Genomic DNA, 20,428 nt, shown 5'->3' on the forward strand with positions numbered 1-20,428 from the left:
TTTTTTTTTTATACAGTTAAACCTCATTGAGCTGTTTGCTCTTAGTTTACACCTACAACAAACCAGAAATGCTGCTCCAACATGCAGACTCCTGGATTAGCATTCTGAGAATTTTTAAAACTTGAGAACACATTCTTACTGTAAACAGGGTAAGACAAGAAGTTCCCTGATAGAATTTCCTGCACAGATGAAAATATATATTGTAATCCATATTGCAGGCTATAACCTCCACCTAATACCCGCCACGCAAAGCTTTTATGGAAAACCACTAAGGCAAATATTCAACAGTAAGTGAGTTACTTTCTACTCATCTGACAGAATAATGTGATGGATTCACGATTATATAGCTTTTTTTTTTAATAAAGTGCATTTAAAACAACAAGGCAGAAAAACATAACATTTTTTGGTTTATAACCAAATTTCACAGTGGTCTACAACTGGAAGCTAATATCCGGTATCTGGTAATGGAAAAGTGTTCACAGCCGTCCGTTTCCCACAGCGACTCCCRGAAGGCATGTGGGAATTCTTTTTCCTGTTACGATATCTCGYTAAAGTATTGAATTCCTTTACAATAAATKAGCAAATACAACCTGTTCTATTTTGCTTACAGTCACAGTSACAATAAAAGTTTATTTAGAATTAGACATATTTAAAGGACCTCAGTGAAAACATGTTTTATATATTCTTAAACTCCTTGGTGCAGAAAACTGGTTGAAAATTGATCCATTAACTGTGAGTTCATGTTTGTTTGTGTAAGGTGGAGATGGGACTGCACATGAAAACCAGCCAGACTGCCAGCATGAAGAAGACAAAAGCAAAACTAACTCTAAATACTCCAAATACTTTGTATTTTTCTTTCTTTCTTCCAGAAAGTTTCTGTCGTCTTCATGTCTCAGAGGACGGCTGTAGACCATGTTTGACCAGATTTTCTCTCACATTTTGTACATCGGTTGCGGTGCGCTTGCATCCTGATATCTCAGAAACGAGATATTAACATACATGGACAAACCTTACAAAAAACTTTTATTGTAACAGAAAAACTTTCAGTACTTTCAGTAGCAAAAACTGACAGGAAACGCAAAAGGAAAAAGATCCCCCCCATGTCCCTCTGGGGTCTCTGAAGTTCTCTCTCTATTAAACTCAGTAATATTATTTTCAGTATRGTTTTCTATTGTTTCTGACTTCAACGCAACCAAGAATGAACTCCTTGCACGTCAATGAGTTTAAGACAATCTAAAAGGTGCTCTAGTAAGACGGCCCGACCTTGGACATGACCCGACCTTGGACATGACCCGACCTTGGACATGACCCGACCTTGGACATGACCCGACCTTGGACATGACCCGACCTTGGACATGACCCGACCTTGTCTGGTTTGGTTTGGGCGCACAGCGTCCCAGTTTTGATCAGACCAAGGCTGTTTCAGATTAATCCTTCTATAGAGGAGATAAAGAGGTAAAGTTCTGCGAGTACTCACCAAAGATAAAAGACGATCAGGGACTGCTTCCTCATTGTCGGGGTTCGAACGAGGTCAACCAGGGAGTGTTTTTTCTTCAGCTTGGTTTTGTCTTCAGTCTGATAAACCTGGTGAAAAGAGAAACAGGGGGGCGGCTGAAACATCCAGCTCTCGGAATGGTTTGCATGTTCAAACGAGAGCCTGTTATCAAACGAATTTATTCAAAGTCAGAACAGAAGCCACTACAGTGTGCAGTAGCAGKGCCATACAGTGAGCGAGCCGTTGCCACAGCAACACCGTCAAGCGTATGCTGCTGATTTATGTTTATTAGTTTATTTAGGTCATCTTCTCTAATAGATCTACCTCATTTAATGAGCTTCCACTCTGCAGCCCCGCTGAGTGAATGCACACAGTCTGGACTGGGAATGCAACCCGAGCAGAACCAGATCCAGACACCTGTGTGTGTATGTGTGTGTGTGTATGTGTGTGTCTAGACTGGAGATGGTCAGGTACTGCTGGTCACAGGCAAACTGGTGGAATTGATCTCATAGTAATGCAGCTTTGCTCATAAATCACAGAGAAACCAAGTTGAGGCATGAAAATACATGCTGGATTTAATTTATGGACCAATCTGGAGGTGGATTAATTTGGAGCAGATATTTGACTTGAAATAAATGTGCTATCAGAATGAAGTCAGAGATGTTTAGGATAACAGCAGCGCCCCCTCTGGCAGAGAAAGTTTGCCCGTGTGACTCTGGAATCTATTCACTGCCTGAATTCATTTTTGTTTGTGTAAGCAGGAGAATGATTGGTTCTGCTGAGGAAACGTTACGGCAAACATTTGGCCGAGCTAAAAAAAGAGGAAAGGAGAGGGAGGGAGACTAACCATCCCCTGAAGGATGAGGCCTGATGTGGAGGAGAGAACCAGATGTTTCAAACACAGGACACCTTTCTGACTATTCACACTAAACTCTGATAACTCCAGGATAGTAAGTGGTCAGGTGTAAAGTGTCTTCCTGAAATACTCTCWCTCTTTTCTCCCACCTCTGAATTTTTACTCTCATCAGCATCTTACAGAACATTTTTTTACAGTTACACCTTTCTATGGAGTTTGCAGTGAATTGAAAATTGGTTCTGTGATGGAATCAATAGCTATAGTTTTATTGTGAAATTATGCCTTTTAATTTTCAACTGGACTTTATCTTGTACTCAGGGGCAGTATTATGTAAAATCAATTTCTTTCAGCTTTGCATCATGTTGTGATGTTATTCCCTCATTAAAATATACCTGGAGTATTGCTGTGATTCTTTCAAACATGTTTGAGAAATCCTTTAATCTCCATGGCAACCATTCAGGTGTACAAAAACGCCTGGGTGGACCTAGCTGCGCCTTCGAAATGCAGCTCCTCCTCTGAGTTGCAGTTTCTAAGCACAGAGCAGCAATTCTCCACTCAGCTCCTTCAGACTAGCCAGCAGCAATTAGCAAATACCTGGTGGAGCTGTRCATCAGTTGAGCTCATCATAGAAGCTACTTCTTTGTGCAGTGCTGGTAAAAACTTTGTTAAAGGGTTAATAGAGGAGACATGTTGTGATGACTTCCTGAAGGCGGAGTTTCAGAAAGAGCAGGAGYTTTTAAAGAGACAGAGAACCAATGTCAAAGTGTTGAATTACAAAGTCAAAYTTTGTTTAAATCATATTTCATATATAAAGCATTTATGTAAAAACTGAAAGCCACATAGTTACTTGCCTGTCCTATAAAGTGCCATTATGTGGCTGGAAAATACATRGTACTGCCCCTTTAATCACTAAACAAGACCTAGACGGAGGTGGCTGCAGTGGGAGGCGTTGCTGCTCAGAGTCAGTTACTCCGTTTGAACTTCACTGAGGAAATGCTCAGAAAAAACCCTCTGGGGTCACTGACAGTTCCAGGAAAAAAGCAAACCAGGTGTCATTGCTGAATCATGTCTAAAATGTGAAGTGAAAGCGGGGGACTTGAGAGCTTGCCCAATTTTGCTAAACTGCATGAGCCGTTACTGTCAGCTCCTGCAGTGAAAATAACCCTGAAAGTCTTCTCTCTGCAAACATATAAGCTTGGTGTCGGGATTTATGAACAGAAAACTTTGTTTAYAGCTCCCGTATCCTTCCCTTCTGGATCAAAACCACTAGCTGCTAATTTGAGCTAAGGCTAACATTGGCAGCTGAACACCAACCTGCTGCCACTAGTTGTTCAGGTCAACAAACCAAATCATCTCTGGCCGTTTGAAGCAGCAGCTTTAAAGGAAATGTGGATCTACACTATGCTTTTGTGTCATTTACTTCTGCTGTATGTTTTCATTTATCAAARCAGTGAGAGTTGAGATGACATCACATGTTGCTCTGGCTTTATGGTGAATCACTTAATTGCTACATGCGGCTTTAAGAGCGGAAACCTGCAGGTGGGATGCGTCTCTCTGCTCCTCTTGTTGGTTTGAAATCCTGCAGTTCAGTCTGATCTGCAGATGTCCCATGACTGATACATTGTCAAAGAAGGAAGCTTATACACACATCACATGAGTGAGGGAGTGCTCAGTCACCAGTGTGGATTATAAARTTACACAATCTGAGACCACAAAGGGAAGAAAAACTTCCTCCTTGGATTAAAAACATGTCGCCAGTTGTATTGTTTTTAATTTGTGGAATAATCAAAATGTCTTAAATGTTACTTAAATGCAGCATGACACCCCTTTAATCTTTTCACATTGCTGTTTTACAACAAACAACAATRTAATCTACTGAGATCTAATTTCATTGACCAAAACAAAGTGCAGAATTGTACAGTAAAAGAAAAGCGGCGATGCATGATTTTCAAAAACTTATAGTATCACATATAGAAATCAGACAAGTGGTGTTCACTTGGAATCTCCAAATAGCTTTGTAAATGTGGAGACTGAAATGTTCCTTTTCTTATTTGTCTGCATGCTCAAATTGGATGGAGAACGTCTGTTAGCATCAGCTTTTAACTATTGGCAAAAAATTCTCATTTGGATTTAGATCTGGACTTTGACTGGCCAGTTCTATCCTACTTTGTTCTTAGTAGCTTTGACTGAATGTTGAAGGTCAAAATTATGCACGACTTTGAGTGGGTTGGTCACATAAAATCCCAATAATTCACATTGAGGTTTGTGGTTGTAGTGTCATTTGTAGCGGTAGGAGTATTTTGGCATGAAATCATTTAGAACCAAAAACATGGAAGAAATCAGCAACACGCTAATGTGAAACCTTTTTGAGCATGGTACCTTTTAGAGTTTTGTTCATTACTGATTATTTATTAAAGCTGCAGTCGGTTTTATAACAATATGTTTTTTTACATATTTGTTAAAACTATCAGTATGTAATATGAGAATATGAATCTGTGAAAAGACTGAGCTCCTCTGCCTTCTCACTGTGGTCCTGCTGCCATCTGCAGAAATACACTACTCACAGTCAGAAACAACCAATCAGARCCAGGAGGAGGGTCTTAACACTGTCAATCATTTTCATGTAGACTCTGCTCACACTCTACTACATGTTTTCTGCTGAGTGAATGGTCAGGCTAATTAGCACGGCCACCGATAACGGTGGATGAACAGCTACCTTAAAATGTTAAGTTGTTTCTCCATCATCAGCACACCTGCAGCAAACAGGCAAATTTGCATACACAAGCTTGATTAACTTTGCTAAGACCTGCCTCCCAGCTCTGATTGGTTGTTTCTGACTGATTGGTGTATTTCTGCAGATGACAGTAGGACCACAGCGAGAAGGCAGAGGGGATCGATCAATCTTTTCATAAATTATCTGTCTCATATTATACTGCCACAACAAGGTGACAGCTTTACCAAATATGAAAAAATTTAATAAAAGTTACATACTGCAACTTTAATAGAAACATTTCCAGTCCAAAAACGAAAGAAAAAAAATAAAAGAGGATTATCATTCCATAAAATTAAAAGTCAGATACTGACAGCTTCTAACAAAAAAAGGTGGGACTTGGCTACAGTTGGTAATTTCTCWGTGCAGGTTGTGACACATTTTATGTCAGCATTCTGTCAACATAAAATTACTTGTGACTCTCGTGGAAGGAAGAACTACTAAAGCCACATTCCTACCTGACACATCTCCACGTCCTTACTGATGGGCTTCCCATTCATCTCTGCTGCCTTCAGGATCACGTCCCATGCTTCCTCCTTCCTGTCGTTGGCCATCAACCAGCGGGCCGACTTCGGCAAAACCCTGTAAGGAAAAACACTCTATGTCAAACATTTATCTTAAACATCACCTCAAAGTCCTTTAGGGCTTTTTCTGACTGACTTGTTCCCGAAACTCACACCTTCACTGGAATGAAGCCATTACTCTGTTTATCTCTCTCTCTCTCTCTCTCTCTCTCTCTCTCTCTCTCTCTGTGTTTTTGCATATGTCAAATGTAAATGAGAATCATAAATAACTTGCATGGCAAGAGGCATGCGAGGCAACCTCAAAGAAGGTCAGCACATTTTCCTCTGGTCTGAGGAATGCCTTGTAGACAGAGAATGAATCGCCATAATTCACAAGCAGAAAACAAGTCAGACAATCAGCTTTTGTTTTTTTATTTTCTATGCTTGTTCAGACTGCAGCCCACTCACCAAATGTAGACGATGAAGAGAAAGCCAGGTGCAGATATAGCCAGCTGCAGCTTGCGCCAGTCCCTTATGAAGTATGCCACCGCGGCCAGGAGGATGTACCCAAATCCGAAGAAGTAGTCTGTGATTATCCCGGCCAGCATGCGCTGTCTCAGGCCCGTCCATTCAGTACCTGAGAGGAAGGGACTGATGAGCACACTGCAAAGCACACGCTGACCTCTGAACCTTCCCCTGTGTTTCTCAGTTCTGGTCATCCGGGAGAACTGCTCTGTGTGTTCTGGATGTGTCTCTGCTCCAGAACACCTGATTTAAATGACGGCATGATCTCCTCTGCAGGTGTTAGGGTGTTTTAACACCTGGTAGTCAGGTGGACTCGGTTCGGTTGACGTGTTACATTTTCAGGTAGTGCACTTTGCTGTCATGATGCACTGTGTTAAATGATCCAAACCCTGAGAAAAACTAGTTCCCCACCCTCACCTGTGGGGGCGCTGTACCAAGAACCACTGAAGGAACGACATGAAAACCTCAGACAATGACACATAGCACAACTTCCTTCTTTACAAAATGTAAACAAAATGGAGTGGCGTCAGATTTTAGCGGTTAGTATTTTCTATTTTGCATTTTGGCGAAAAAAACCCAACAAGTGCTAGTTTCTCGTGTTTGTTTTGGTTGTATTTACCCAGAATGCCCAGCGTTGTAGTCCACTTCCTGCTTTAAAGCAGTCTCCAGTACACTTGGTGATTCACATATTTATTCAAACAGCACCAGAGTTCACTTCAACCAGATCAGGAAACAGATTTATAGGTGGACAAGACTTTGCTTTATTGGTCTGCATCATATTTTGATGCATCATATTTCTCACACCTAGCCCCAAACAAACCGGACTTTCCAGGCAAAGGAACTGGAGTTTGATTAAAACAAACTGAACAACGTAAGTGTGAATGCTCCCTAAATCACCCTTATTCAGGTCAGGTATGTGGCAGACACCTAAAAGCTTCATGGCAGTGGCTCCTGAGGACCAGAACTGAGAAACCATTACCTACACAATGACATCTAGCTGATTTTCCAACATACCCCTTGTCAAACTCTTGGTTCTGGTATTTTTGACAGAGACCAACCCATTGACCTCACTAATAAACCTGTTGAGGTTCAGTCTGACCCCTGGGTCCCCAGGCTACACCCCACAGCACCTAGACAGTCCAAAACAAACACCCCAGTGCCAGACRCACWCAAAAGTCCTGAGACCATGACCTGAAAGGTCATGAATTTATGGTTGAGTTACTACTTCATGGCCGACAACATTAGATCAGTAATTTTAGTCTTCATAACCATCTACAATTGTTAAAGCTGTTTAAATTAAAGTATTTTTGCTGTTATAGGACATTTCTCTGGAGGTTACTATGCTACAGCATTGATATAAAGAGGAACAATTTGTTCCGTGTTGTTTTAGAATAGCATTAGTTTGGAACGCTGATTGYGTTGCTTGGTATCTGTAGTTATCTATTATGTACATAGGAAGATTCAGTAGAGTTCTGGAACATCTTATCATGCGTTAACCTTGTAGGCCTCTAGAAAGAAGGAAAGGATAAAACTTTCCTCTCATGGGCCACACATCAGCTCTGAAGACTGTCAACAATACACACCACRTCTTTTTAATTCTGAGGTTGGGTTTTTAAGTGGGTGCACTCATCAAGAAGAGCCTGAATCCTGAACAAGTTCTTTCCACATGAACATGCGAGTGAGTTTAATTGACCTGTCCAGGGTGAACCCGCCTCTCGCTCACTGATTACTGGAGATATGAACCAAACTCCTATGATCCTGACTGGATCAACMAGCCAACAACCTCAGGTTCTGCAGGATACTGACCCAAAACAAAGGCGTTCATGATAATACCRGAGATGGACGTTCCCACCATGAAGCGAAGGGCTGTGTAGACGTAGAAATTGGGAGCAAAAGCAGCGGCCACGCCAAAGGTCGCTTGAATAGCCAGGCAAATGAGGATGATGATTCGGCGGCCATATCTGACAAACACAAAAAGACAAAAAATGTTCTAGAAAGCAATACATAAAGGGGGAATACCACCCATTGGGGATGACGTAGTGTTTTCAAGGAMATATTTGAATGGTTATCAACTTACTTATCAGCCAGGTAACCAAATAAAACAGCACCGAYGAGGAGTCCGAACATGTAGAGGGACGAGCCRAGGTTGTTGAGGCTGGAGTTGGAACAGACCAGGTCCCACTGGAACACAGAAAGACAGATGTAGGTGAAAAAGTCTGAAGCTTTTTGCAACGGGTCTTTAACTGGAGCAGAGCTGAAGGGCATTAGTGATGAAATCTGTAACTGATTTCTGTTTGAGCTGAAGAACCGTGAACTCTGAGAACAGCAGCAACACACAGAAAAACAGGTTTAGGTTTTCAGTTTTTTGTGAAAACTCTGAGATTTAAGGTCAGAGCTGAAGCTCTCCAGTTCCTCCCTTTGACAGCTAATACACTTTTAGTGTTTAAGTGTGTGTAAGTGTGATTAACTGGTGCAGAATTATGAAATAAATTTGTAATTCAGAACATTTATGTCTGTATTCAGAAACAATTAAGTCAGTTCAGAAGATGATTTTCTGTGTCGGATCGGTTTCGGTAACCTTAGATATCGGTACCAGTATGGGAAGCGAATAAAGTGGRTCGGTGCGTCCCTATCCAGGATGAACATCCGTCACCTTCACGTGTCATAACCATACTCTGCTGYGGCGTGCAGAGAGGAGTTTGAACTGCATGTGTCCGTCTCCTCTCCCCAGCCAGTGTCAGATATCACAGAGCCGACTGTAGTAAAAACCTTCCACATTCCACAGCTGCACCACTTCTTATGTTTAACACATTAATGGAAACTGTGTGGTGTTCCACTCACCTCAGTGACAGTGGTGCTTTGGAATGTCTCCTTGCTGTACTCCCAGCCGTCCTGGCAGCTCACGGTGGGGTGCCCGTCTCTGGGGGCCACAGTGCCATCAGGGGCCACGGTGCCACCGCCGGCGCCGCTGTGGTTCAGGGCCATGTTGCAGGACAGCTCGGGTCGGCCGTCGGGCCCGCTCAGAAGGCTGAAGTTCAAAGCGGTGGGGGTGGCCCCTGAAGGCCAAGCTGAGCGGCACAGATGACGGGGAACGGCCCCAGTGAACACGGACACCAGCATGTGGAACGCCAGGAAGATCTGAGGCACACAGATCCACACATACAGGAGCTTCTGAAACTTCCCAAAGCCTCCAATTTTGCTCAAAATGTCATCGAAGTTCATTGTGCTGGCCGGCTGGAGATGCACACCTCAAATGTTTCTAACCCGTCTGTTCTGACAGAGAAGATCCCCAGATGATAATACACTCAAACTGGCAACCAGGAGAGCTCAGCAGCAGGCACAAGTCTGCAGCTGGAGTCTGCAACAGGCAGGTGATTAGCAGCCAGTCGGCATGCAGACGCAGTCACACCTGCTGGGCTCTGACAGCGACCTGTATCTGTGCAGCGCGGGACGCTCTGAGGCTGTTCTGACTTCAGTGTGATGGGGAAGAGCTTAAAGCAGGAGGGAGGAGCCTGCAACCTCTGGGAGGAGCCAGTGGAGGATGCTCCACTGTCCCTCCGCCCTCACTGAAAGAGTTTCATAAGATTAAATTAAGTAACTGGCTTGGAGGTGAAACCGGGAGTTGGTCATGATGTGGGGGGAGAAGGAGGCAGAGGGGAGGCCAGCTCCGTTCTGATGAAGAAAAAAAGCCAAAGCATCACATGACATGTGTGTAATTCCTGAGATTACACTCCAGTTGTTCTCTGGAGATTCCTCCTGGTGTTACGTTCTGAATGCTGCTGGGTGGAGTGAGRCCCAGACACAAAGACAGCAGAAAGATAGCAGGGCGAGATTAGGACTGCATTCACTTCTTCAGCCATCAGCATGGGTAATCCTGCATGCTGCTGGGTTTAAAGTGACTCCTGTAAAAAGCATTCAGGAAAAGTGGAGCAGAGCAGAGAGGTAATCTGAGAGCTGTGGTGTGTGTCAGGATCAGGGATCTGGCCTCCATGAGCTTTAAAGATAATTCTACAAATCTTACAGAAAGAGTTCCAAGAGTCGGGGAACCAAAGTAGAAAAAGACGAGGTGGTGAGGAGTGGAGGTCGGGGGGCCAAGAGGAAGAGACAACTCACCTCAAACTTTCTGTTAAAACTAAAAGCAGGAAATAGAAAAGCGAGGGCAAAAAGAAGCATTTATCTCCCAAAACACAGGAACATGTCAGCTAAAGACACTAAAATAAGTTTCCATCTTATTTTACCATAACACTGAGGGAGTTGTGGATRAAACCTGCAGTGTGTTGATTTGAAAAAGAAAAACTTTGACTACAGCAGAAGCTGCAGATGGATCAGGGCCATGTGCAGTCTGARCGGCTCTGACTACCACGTTCCTGAATGAAAACCTCTTGGAATCTTTCCAGATTCATATRAGCACGCTGATATGAAAATGACGTTTCGACTTCCTATGAATGCACCAACATGGTGGCATCCACCGGCATCCCTGTGACTCACAGCATCGTCACAGCAGCTGGCACACAGCAGGCTCCGCCCCCAACAAGATCCTTTAAGTAACTTGCACGTGTTACACAAAGGCTCACGTGTATCTGCAGCTAAAAAAATATTTTGCATATCAACATGTGAAAACTCAGTTTTATCTGCTGGACTTAACATCAATACGGTGTAGAGCTGATCTGGTGATGAGTTTTTCTGATGATTTGATTCTTGGATCGCAAAAGGTGACCAACAGGAGAAAATCTATGACAGTGAGGAGTTCTGGTAGAACATATACAGTTTGTCATAGCATAAATGCAAAATGTCAATATCCTTTGTATAGTTCTGGATTAATTACTTTGTTCCTTCAGCAAACAGCCGTTAAAGTCTGTATGCTCCAGTTAACAATAAATAGATTAATACATTTGTTTGTTGATTATTTCAAAAAGCAATTAATAATGATTCATCTGATAAAACATTTCAGCCCTAAAAAAATGCCTTTCTGCTTTAATAAATAAAATTGTGTCTCTAAATCTAAATAAAATCCAAAGCCTCCATTTGTAAATAAACAAACACAATTTTGTGTTACAGCAACAACTTTTGCCCCTAACTAAATATATATTCCATTAAGTTGTTTCTTTTTGACAAAGATACCCAKAGMTATTATGAACTACTGTTAAATGTCATTCAGACTGTCACTGAGCAAACATGCTCTCCTTTCTGACCTCTGCAGATTCCAAGGATGTCAATAAATCTCAGCTTTAATTCATTTACATTCACGTGGAAAAACTGTAGGGGGAGATAGAGTCTTTTTCACATGCAGTGCTCAAAGTTTAGGGAGTTCAACATTTATAAGGCTTTCAACTTGTGTTGGCCACATGGAGGTCCTTTCAGTTTATATGTAAATGAGTTGAGAATGAGCAGAGGCAGTTACATGGATATAAATGCTAGTTGGTCTGCTGGTTTCGCTCTGAAAAATGCAGAAATGCTGGAAAATACCAAACCAGCTTAGACAAGCAGCAAAAGGGGAAAAAGTTCATTTTGAYCAAATCTGAAGGGATTTCTCCAAGAACCAGAGGAACAATCTGTTCAGCATGAACAGGAGGAGGCACAGCAGATGCTTTTTATGGACTCACGTGAAGTAAATTGAGTGAACTCAATTCACTTCACTTTACTTATATATAGTGYCAATTCACAACATATTCTGTCTTAAACATAAAAAAAATCATTTCAATTCAATCAAACATACATCCCAATAAAATTCTATAAAATCAGATGATCTGAAAAGACACTTGAGGTTTATAATRCATCATAAGCAAAATGAGAGGGTGGATGGTCAAGACAAAACCTTCAAAGTGTGGCCCAGACTTATTCTCACTAACAATTTTTTTTAAAGCAATCAATCTCGGGAATATAAAGGTTCCAGGAGAACCTTTGTATTCTCGTGTTTCTTGTACGCCTGTAAATGCGACACACAAGCAACGTCCTCAAACAGCGATGGACATTAAAGCTGCTTCTCTTGGTTCAGTTTTACTTCAAAACCTGATCTGATTGAACGCTGGAAAAGAATGTTGCRTTCAAGTTGTGCTAAAAGGAGTTAGCCTACCAGTGAAGCYATTTAAACCTAAAATAGCATCTCAATGCTAAACATGTAGCAGCAGCACAGACATCACATTTCTAAAGAAGCTTCATGAATGATCAGGAGTTCCTGAAACTCTAAGACGAATGTGTATTAAAACATTCTGCACCAATCTGATGGTTGTATATGTGATAAATAATATATTATTACACTAAATATATTTGTTGTTGAGCTAACAACAAAAATATGCTAGATATTTTAGCAGCAGAAGGGCTTTCTGAACAGAAAATGTTGCTTATTTTATTGACATATGAACAGTTTGCGATGAACTAATGGCAAATTGGAAATGAGTTTAACTACTTCTCAAAATATATTAATCTATTGGTAACGCTTTATTTGAAGGGGTGTGCATAAGACTGACATGACACTGTCATAAACATGACATAACATCTGTCATGACCATGAATGAGTCTTTCTGAATGTTTATGACTCTTGTCATGAAGTGTCATCCGGTAAATAATGACACTTTTAATGCAAAGTTGCTCTAAAAGTTGTAGTAAAAGTTCATTAAAAGTGCCAACTTTGCATTAAATATGTAATTATTTACAAAATCATGCAAAGGCATCACGCTACACATTACCGCAAAATAACTTGTTTGGAGAAAGACAGCAGCTACAGCTGCAGCACAGACCCAGTTCAATGTGATTAATGYCGTCATCTGCATGGGTTTGTTTCCCCACTTATGACTAAATAAAGGTAATAATTGTAACATATTTTGCCAAATGTCCCCATTGTGTGGCTATTGAGTCACATCATGTCATTCTTGTTGTGTTAGTTTCTCTGACTGTCTCARTGTTGGAGGAAGAATTGCTTATGATGCTTTTTTATTGAACTAAAATGTTTTGATGTCCCACTGTGCAACTATTCATCCTTTGGAAGTAAATCTTGATTTTGAAATGTGGAATTCGTGGTGGGGTTTGAAATATGCTGCAGCTTGCACTAACATAATTAGACACAGTACAGAGCGCAGTATGTGTTCTTAATGCTGCTCCAGAAACACCAGGTTCAAGGCAGCTTGCTTAACTTTAGAAGCTGATCATGCATTTCACTGAATACGGCTTTCTGCCGTCGACCTCTTCCTTCCTGTGTGTCTCTCTCTGTGTGTGAATAACTAGTATTAGTTATTAATTTGAGTGAAAGGCAGGCTGATCCCTGCCCTTCTAGAGTATCCAAAAAAAATTGTCCTGCAGCAATCCCAGRCGGGTTAGAAATCTAATCTTAGGTCAACTCTGTGGATCATAGTTTTGTAAATGGAGCCTCACTGAGTCTCTGCTAAGACTGAGGAAAATACAGAGGAACACACAGAGGAGCCACTAAGCCCTCTAACCAAACACACAACCAGGAAGTGGAGCATCAAAAAGAAAAAAACAACAACAAAAGCATCAGACCTGTGGCTAAAAGTACAGTTGCTAAAATAAAAGTAAAAAGTATCCGTTCAAGAAATGTCTCACGTAAGAGTCAGAAAGTGTTTGGTAGAAAGGTTATTCACTGACCAGAACATTTTATTTAATATTTTAAGGTGAGGTGATTTTATTTATATAGCACATTTTCAGCAACAATTAAAAGTGCTTTACATGATTAAATGTACAAAACAATAAACGAAAGAAAAGAGCAAAGAGAGAGAAAGAGAGAGAGAGAAAGAAAAAAAGCTAAATGTTGATCTAAAGCATATAAACTAAATGTTCCTGTTCTGAACTTAGAGCTTAGAAAATKATGTAACAAGTGAGAAAAAGCAGAAAGTTATGTGCAAAATTTGGTATTTTGAAGACTAAAATGATAAAAAAAACAAAAAAAAACTGGCAACACTGCAAGATTTTTCAGTCAATGTTCTGATTGTATGAGGCACAGACATGTAGAGTCGGCCTGTTAGTGAGAAGAAACACAAGGAAACGATAAAACTATTAAGCTTATTGAAATATTAATAACTTATGACTTATTAATATGTTAAGGAGCTTTTATGAATTTATATTGTTTGGTTCTGATTTCATCTTTGTGATTTCTGTACAATAAAGCTATTGATTTATTGATAGATCTTCATAAAAATATCCYCCATGTTTCTGTCCCATATCTGTGTAACATTAGGAGGGTATGTTTTTACAGCTAAAGCACCGAGTGAATATATTTACAACATATTCTTAACATTAAAACATTAAATATATATCTGAATGTAAGTTAAGGTAAGGTCATTTTATTTATGTAGCACATTTTCAGCAACAAGGCAGTTCAAAGTGCTTTACATGAATTAGAAGGAAATGCAACAAAATAACAAACCAAAGGAAAGACCAAAAGAAGAAAAAAATAAAACAAAAACAATATAACCCCCTGTTTAAGAATAAGTAGTCTATGATTTATAAACTAGTAGTTTCCCTGGAAATCCCTACCAGGATGTCCTGAAGCAAACTTTGACCCCGGACCCCAAGGGGTCACGTCAGTCACAGAGACTCAGCCGTACTGTCAGAGTGGCAGGTGAGAAGAAACGTCCCGACAAAGTTGGAATGCGAAACCAGCGCCCCTGTTTAAGCATGAGCATGACAGAAAAATGGTAATTATACATCTAAAAGGTGTGATGAGCCTGAGGCAGTTCCCGCACTCAAAGAGAACGTACTGTAAGCGCAGGATTGAGACGCTTTGACTTCACATACCGATTATTCAACATGGTTTGAAGTGCGGCCGTTWGGAAGAAATGCTTTCATCCTTTCAGCTGCTATCACAATCAGCAAAAATGATTTGGGATCCTGAAAGTGAGCTGCACATGGGAATGCTGTGTTCTAAAGCGCTGAGATGAGGCGTGCAGCTGACTGAGCATGTTCAGCCGTCCTGTCCCAAAGCTTTTGGGAATTATGTTTGGAAAATCCTGACCAGAATTCTTGCATTCAAACAAACGGTCTCATGCAGGGCTAACACAGTTAGCACATGTAGGAACATCAGTGTTTACACWCTAGAGCTGGAAGAGACCAAAATATGCTTTTTAATGTTTTTGCTAAACTCTCACTATTAACTCAGATATATAATTGCAGAAAAAAAAAATTCCTCYACTTCTTCCCTCTGGTTTTGCTGCCATCTGCAGAAATACCCAACTCAGTCAACCAACCAATCAGAGCGAGGCTGAGGGTCTTAGTGCTGCCAATCACCCTTGTGTTTACTGCGATCACCACCAGTGCACAGCAGCGGGTAGGGAGGGGCAACACAACGCTGCTCTATGCTCAACTGTTTACTCCAGCACTTCCTCTGGCTTCTCATTAATATGACTTTAGATTACAATGATGTCTTCAGTCTGCACTGCAGTAATCTTACATCAACAACCTTTCAKTATTGGATATCGTGCATTCTCAAATGTTTTGTTTATTTCTGCWTGCTTGTAAAATAAAAACCACGAGGCGTTTCAGTCATTTCATTGAACAGTTGTCATCTGGTGTTGGGTTTGGAAGTGATGAGTGGGCACAAACATGTGGGAGCATTCCCCGCTCATAAAAGAAGCAACTAGAGGAAGGAAAATGGGGCCAAAGTGTGCATTCCTCACAGCCAGCAGACATGTTGTTCTGAACTGATAAAAATGACAAAGGAAAAAAATAAATCTGGAATAAATAAGTCTGCTGGTCCAGCAGTTTTAAAGGAACATTCTGTGCTTTTCTGCGAGTAAATATTAAAGGTATATGCTCAGTCCCTTCACAACTCCAGATGACAGGATGTTATAATCAGGCACACGGATCTGCAGGCAAACTCACAATCAATACGAAGCTGCAAAAAGCCCAGTGGATGAAAAGTTTCAGAAATCTGACCAAAAATGTATATTTCCGGTTGTTTATGGAAGCTATCTTTTGGCTTTGAATCCAGAGTTTCTCTTGTCCCTGCTGGTAAAACAAACAAACTGCAGCCGAGGCCTTGGATGACGTCTGATATAATCATCACCAACACATGTYAGCATCCAGCAGCTCATCTGGATGAAGTCTCAGTCTCAAAATCTCTATAAATCCTGCAACTTTAAGAGGAAAAAAACTGAAGCATACCTTCAAATTTTAAGGTGAAAAGTCTGAGAAAAAGTAAATAAGCAAGTGTAAAAATGTTTCTAAAAACAAGCATGCAAAATATTTTCTGATATTTCAGCTTGTGTGCACAGCCTCATTTACCCTAAATACAGCATTTAAAATAAAATAACAATAAAATAACATTTTGTTTTATTCTAATMTCATTAAAACTATTTAATCAATTTTGATTCACTTTTAGGACCATCCTAAATTTGGTGAAGTTAATAATTTCCCAAGTGAGCTCATGAAAGGCAGCAGAAGACCGAAGGCATTATTGATCCTAACCTTGAGACTCATCAGATCTGAGTCTCTGCCATGTGAGTGCAGGTTGGCAGGCCGTCCTGAGTGACGGCGTCACAGAGGAGGAGCCACGTTTCACTGCAGCAGTTATGAAAATCCTCTGCATAACTTTACGCTTTACAAAGTTATGGATCAACAGAAATTTGTGAACGGTACAAAGCAAATGTCCGACAGCCCTGATTTATTGCTGGTTCAATCATTGCTAATAATCATCACATTCATAATAGAACAATTTTATTCGGAGACGGCGTTTGGAGATGGTGTGTGTCATAAAAAACAAGGCTACTACAGAAACATGCTATGGTTACATGTTGGTTCACAAATCTACACGTGACAGCGTGGTGTGTTGCTTCGTTCTGCCAGTAAGAACAGCTGTGGGGTGAACATGAACATGAATATGAACGGAGCTGGGTGTGTCTGCTGGCTTCTCATTTTGTGGTAAGAAATATTTACACTCCCCTGTTCACCTCACCTGGCTGTAATGACCCTGGCTGTGGGCTGAACCCAGAGAGAGCAACACTCTGCACTTTTCACTTTCACGTCCTTATTGTAGCAACAAAGTCTTGCTACAATAAAATCACAATGTAAAATGTGGTTTATTTTGATTTTACATGATAGAGCAAAACAATGTGAGTACATTTGTGAAGTGGAGGGAAAGTGATGCGTTCATTTTCACGTCTTCCAGCAGATTTGATTTTGTTCTATACTTTGACTTGGCTGTTGTAACAAATATACTTTATTCTGAACCATTTTGGTACCACTGCAGCTGAGYGCTTAGGGTCGTGACCCCGCTGGAAGGTAACCCACACCTTATCATGACAGAGTACAAAACAGTTCCATGTGAACATGACTTCCTGCCAAACGGTTTACTGTGACAGAGTGAACACACAGCGTCAAAAAAATTSACCTTTGAGTGGATGTGATATATGGAGTCTGTATTGATTCTCTATTGACTGTGCATTGACTCTGTATTGAGTATGTGTGGACCTCTGAGGAGTGAAGTGTTTGGCCTTTACTGTAAGAAGAAGCTGCTCCCTCCTGCATCGTTCCATGTGAAGCTTCAAAGGCGTTTTGGCTCAAGAGATTGAGGTTGTGTCACATGGAGTCTTTAATCAGTGTAACAGAAAGAAAATATCATCTCAAATACATACCACATTAAGTTGGACCTTACAGCTTTAGCACCAAATCAACCAAACCAGGAAAGGCTGAACAGGTTTAATGAGAAGAACTTTGCTCATGAAATCAGGTTTATTCAGCACATTCTCCTGAAAACAGGCCTCTCTCTTCTCTGCTAAATTATTCCTGGGTGTGTGTCTGTGCAGCCTTGCAACGTGGATTTCAGATTTAGCTCTTTCACCAAGATCAATCTTAGCAAGGTCCACAGATGTAGAATAAACAAGTGGGCCGGGCTGGACGGCCCGGGAGCCACCCAGCAGTTATGAAGACAAATATTTCCCTTCTGGATCGGCGGAGCGAGGAAAGGTGTGTTTGCAGAGGAGACAGAGAGGCGCTTTGTCCCCTTCCCCAACAGGTCGGCTCTCCAATCTCTCCCCGCCCGACCCGACCCCATTCCACTCTCCCTCTACCACTCTGTCCACCCTGAAGCTCACTGTCCGACTCCCTCAGCGCCCTGTGAGTCCTGGAGCTCACCACAGCCTTCACACTGAAGAGATGCTATCACTTCTCTGCTGCTCTCTTGTGCTCATCTTTGCTCAGCAGGTAAGAAGAGAAATCTTTTTCTGCTCTCACATCACTGACAGGGTGGATCTGTGACAGGTGATACAGGACATCACTCAGCATCCATCTTTGAGGAAAAAASACCAGCTTAAAGACGRTTTGGTGCTCTGCATAGCATCACAAACTGACCATCATACAAAAAGACATAGATATGCTAACATGTTGTTTACATGCAGGCTGTATTCAGGGACTGAGTTCAGTCTTTCAACAGACTAAGYAGGYAAAAGCAGTTTTCTAAAGTCTGTGTGGTAAAAGCTCATGGAGATCCGTTTTCACACCATCAAATGAGCTCATTCAGTGAAGTCAGCAGACAGGCTTCAGATTTTTGGCATAACCCTCAGTGACCTTTGGAAAATTGTCAGCAGCAGCAGCAGCTAAAGCAGCAGCAGCAGCTAAAGCAGCAGCAGCAGCAGCTGCAGCTAAAGCAGCAGCAGCTGCAGCAGCAGCATGCTGGATCACAACAACGCAGCGCTGAAAATGTTTAGAAGCTCCTGACAAGTTAGCGGTCAGCTGCAGGTCCAAACCCTCTGAGCAGTCAGGGCGATGCTTCAGGGTGTAACCATTGGTGGAGGTGCTGAACCTCAGCCAGCATGCYGTCTCTGATTTGTTTAGACCATGAGACTGACAGGAAGTGGATTATGTGGGAACAATAGTAAGGACTAGGACAGAAATGAGCCTCAGTGTTGCATATTCACCATGATAATAGCAAAATATGAATGACAGACACATAGTCCAACACTCATCAAGAACAATGTCATCAAGTAAACAAGCAACAGAAGGATGGAGAACTCAGCTGCAGTGGGTGGTGGCTCAGACTGCAGCAGGGATGCAGCATCCAGCTCCGTACTTTATCTTCCACTGTTCCACAAATGCAGTATTTTATAWTATATTACACAAAAATCTCAATAACYGTTGTAAAGGGATTTGACTCTGTTGGACTTTAATCCAGATAACCAACATGGAGGTATTTTCATTACTGGTGGGACTTGATTAAAATCTTTAATAAAGCTAATTAAAGRGTCTGTAATGAATTAAAATGAATCACATTCTAGTAGAAAACCACACATCGACCAAAAATATACATTTCTAATTTTTTGCTGCTAAATTATTGAATAGACCTGAGATCAGCAACAAATACATTTCAGATAAATTTTAAATGAACTAATCTTTAGAGATATCCTCATAATTTTTAAACAAATGTTTTCTTCTCAGGATAGAGAAATAAAGTCAGCGTTCCTTTGTTCCTTACAAAGTTATCATTAATATGTTGTTTATAAATCAGCCATTTATAATCAAAGATGGTCTTTTGGGGTAACAGCTGAATATGTAGTCATTGTATGTTTAATTAGCTGAATCATAGCAGGAGGAACTGCTTTTAAGACTGTTAAACTGAATTTTAGTGCATTTTAGTACGTGTGCATTTTTTTTTTTTTTTGACAAAATCATCATGTGATGAAAATTTGTCATATATGAGCAAGCTGTCACCCAAAAAGAAAAAAAAAACAGTTTGAATACACATTACCGCAAGTGAATAATATCAAATTCTGTCATTGTGTCACAACAAAACACATTTTCAACAGCCAAATATCTCCTGCAAAAACTTTGGAAAGCAAAAATATCTATAGTGTACATTTAAAATCAATTGCTTGTTGTAGTTGTGCTGCCATTTTTGGCAGCACAGATGCCTAATCAGCAACTCTTCTGCCATTTTGGTTGCGATGCATAGGCATGTTGTTCCAATTTTCAAACGTTTGCACACTTGTAAAATGGCACCCAAACCCCTAKGTTCACTTTGACTGAGTACACACTCCGTAGAGGGCGTAGTGTGAGTATTGGGATTGGGCTGTCATCTATCGCTTAGTTTGTGGATGTTGCTTGTGCATCGGATTAACAGGTGTACCAGGAACACACAAAAACAAAGGTTCCTACTGGAACAAAAATAAGATTAATTTGCCTTAATTTTTTTTTTACATGATCAGATCTATATAATGAACTAATGTAAATGAACACATTTATGTACCAGCCCTAATTTAAACTCTTTCTCCAGATGCGTTTAGTTTGGCAATGAGGGAACATTTTTATTGTCACAGTATATAGCATAATAATAATAA

At 40.9% G+C, this 20,428-nt stretch overlaps 2 protein-coding genes across 3 annotated transcripts in view; one reads left to right on the plus strand and one right to left on the minus strand.

Annotated features, from left to right (window-relative positions):
- The window catches only part of LOC103458009 (solute carrier family 22 member 6), a 20,786-nt gene extending 9,717 nt beyond the window's left edge, over positions 1-11,069 (minus strand). Inside the window, exons 1-6 of one of the 2 annotated variants that reach the window (XM_008398531.2) lie at positions 8,991-11,069; positions 8,227-8,330; positions 7,956-8,110; positions 6,093-6,261; positions 5,580-5,703; positions 1,478-1,584 (exon numbers count right to left, since the gene is read on the minus strand). In XM_008398531.2, coding sequence (XP_008396753.1) covers positions 1,478-1,584; positions 5,580-5,703; positions 6,093-6,261; positions 7,956-8,110; positions 8,227-8,330; positions 8,991-9,371 — 1,040 coding nt within the window. In that variant the 5' untranslated portion in view covers positions 9,372-11,069. The remainder of the gene's footprint in view (positions 1-1,477; positions 1,585-5,579; positions 5,704-6,092; positions 6,262-7,955; positions 8,111-8,226; positions 8,331-8,990) is intronic. The other variant, XM_008398530.2, reaches the window with a different exon arrangement.
- Positions 11,070-18,080: 7,011 nt separating this feature from the next.
- Positions 18,081-20,428, plus strand: part of ccn6 (cellular communication network factor 6) — a 12,528-nt gene continuing 10,180 nt past the window's right edge. Inside the window, exon 1 of the mRNA XM_008398529.2 lies at positions 18,081-18,299. Within this exon, the coding sequence (XP_008396751.1) occupies positions 18,252-18,299 (48 nt within the window). The 5' untranslated portion in view covers positions 18,081-18,251. The remainder of the gene's footprint in view (positions 18,300-20,428) is intronic.

This window comes from Poecilia reticulata, linkage group LG21 (assembly GCF_000633615.1).
Source record: "Poecilia reticulata strain Guanapo linkage group LG21, Guppy_female_1.0+MT, whole genome shotgun sequence".
NCBI classification, from domain to species: Eukaryota; Metazoa; Chordata; class Actinopteri; order Cyprinodontiformes; family Poeciliidae; genus Poecilia; species Poecilia reticulata.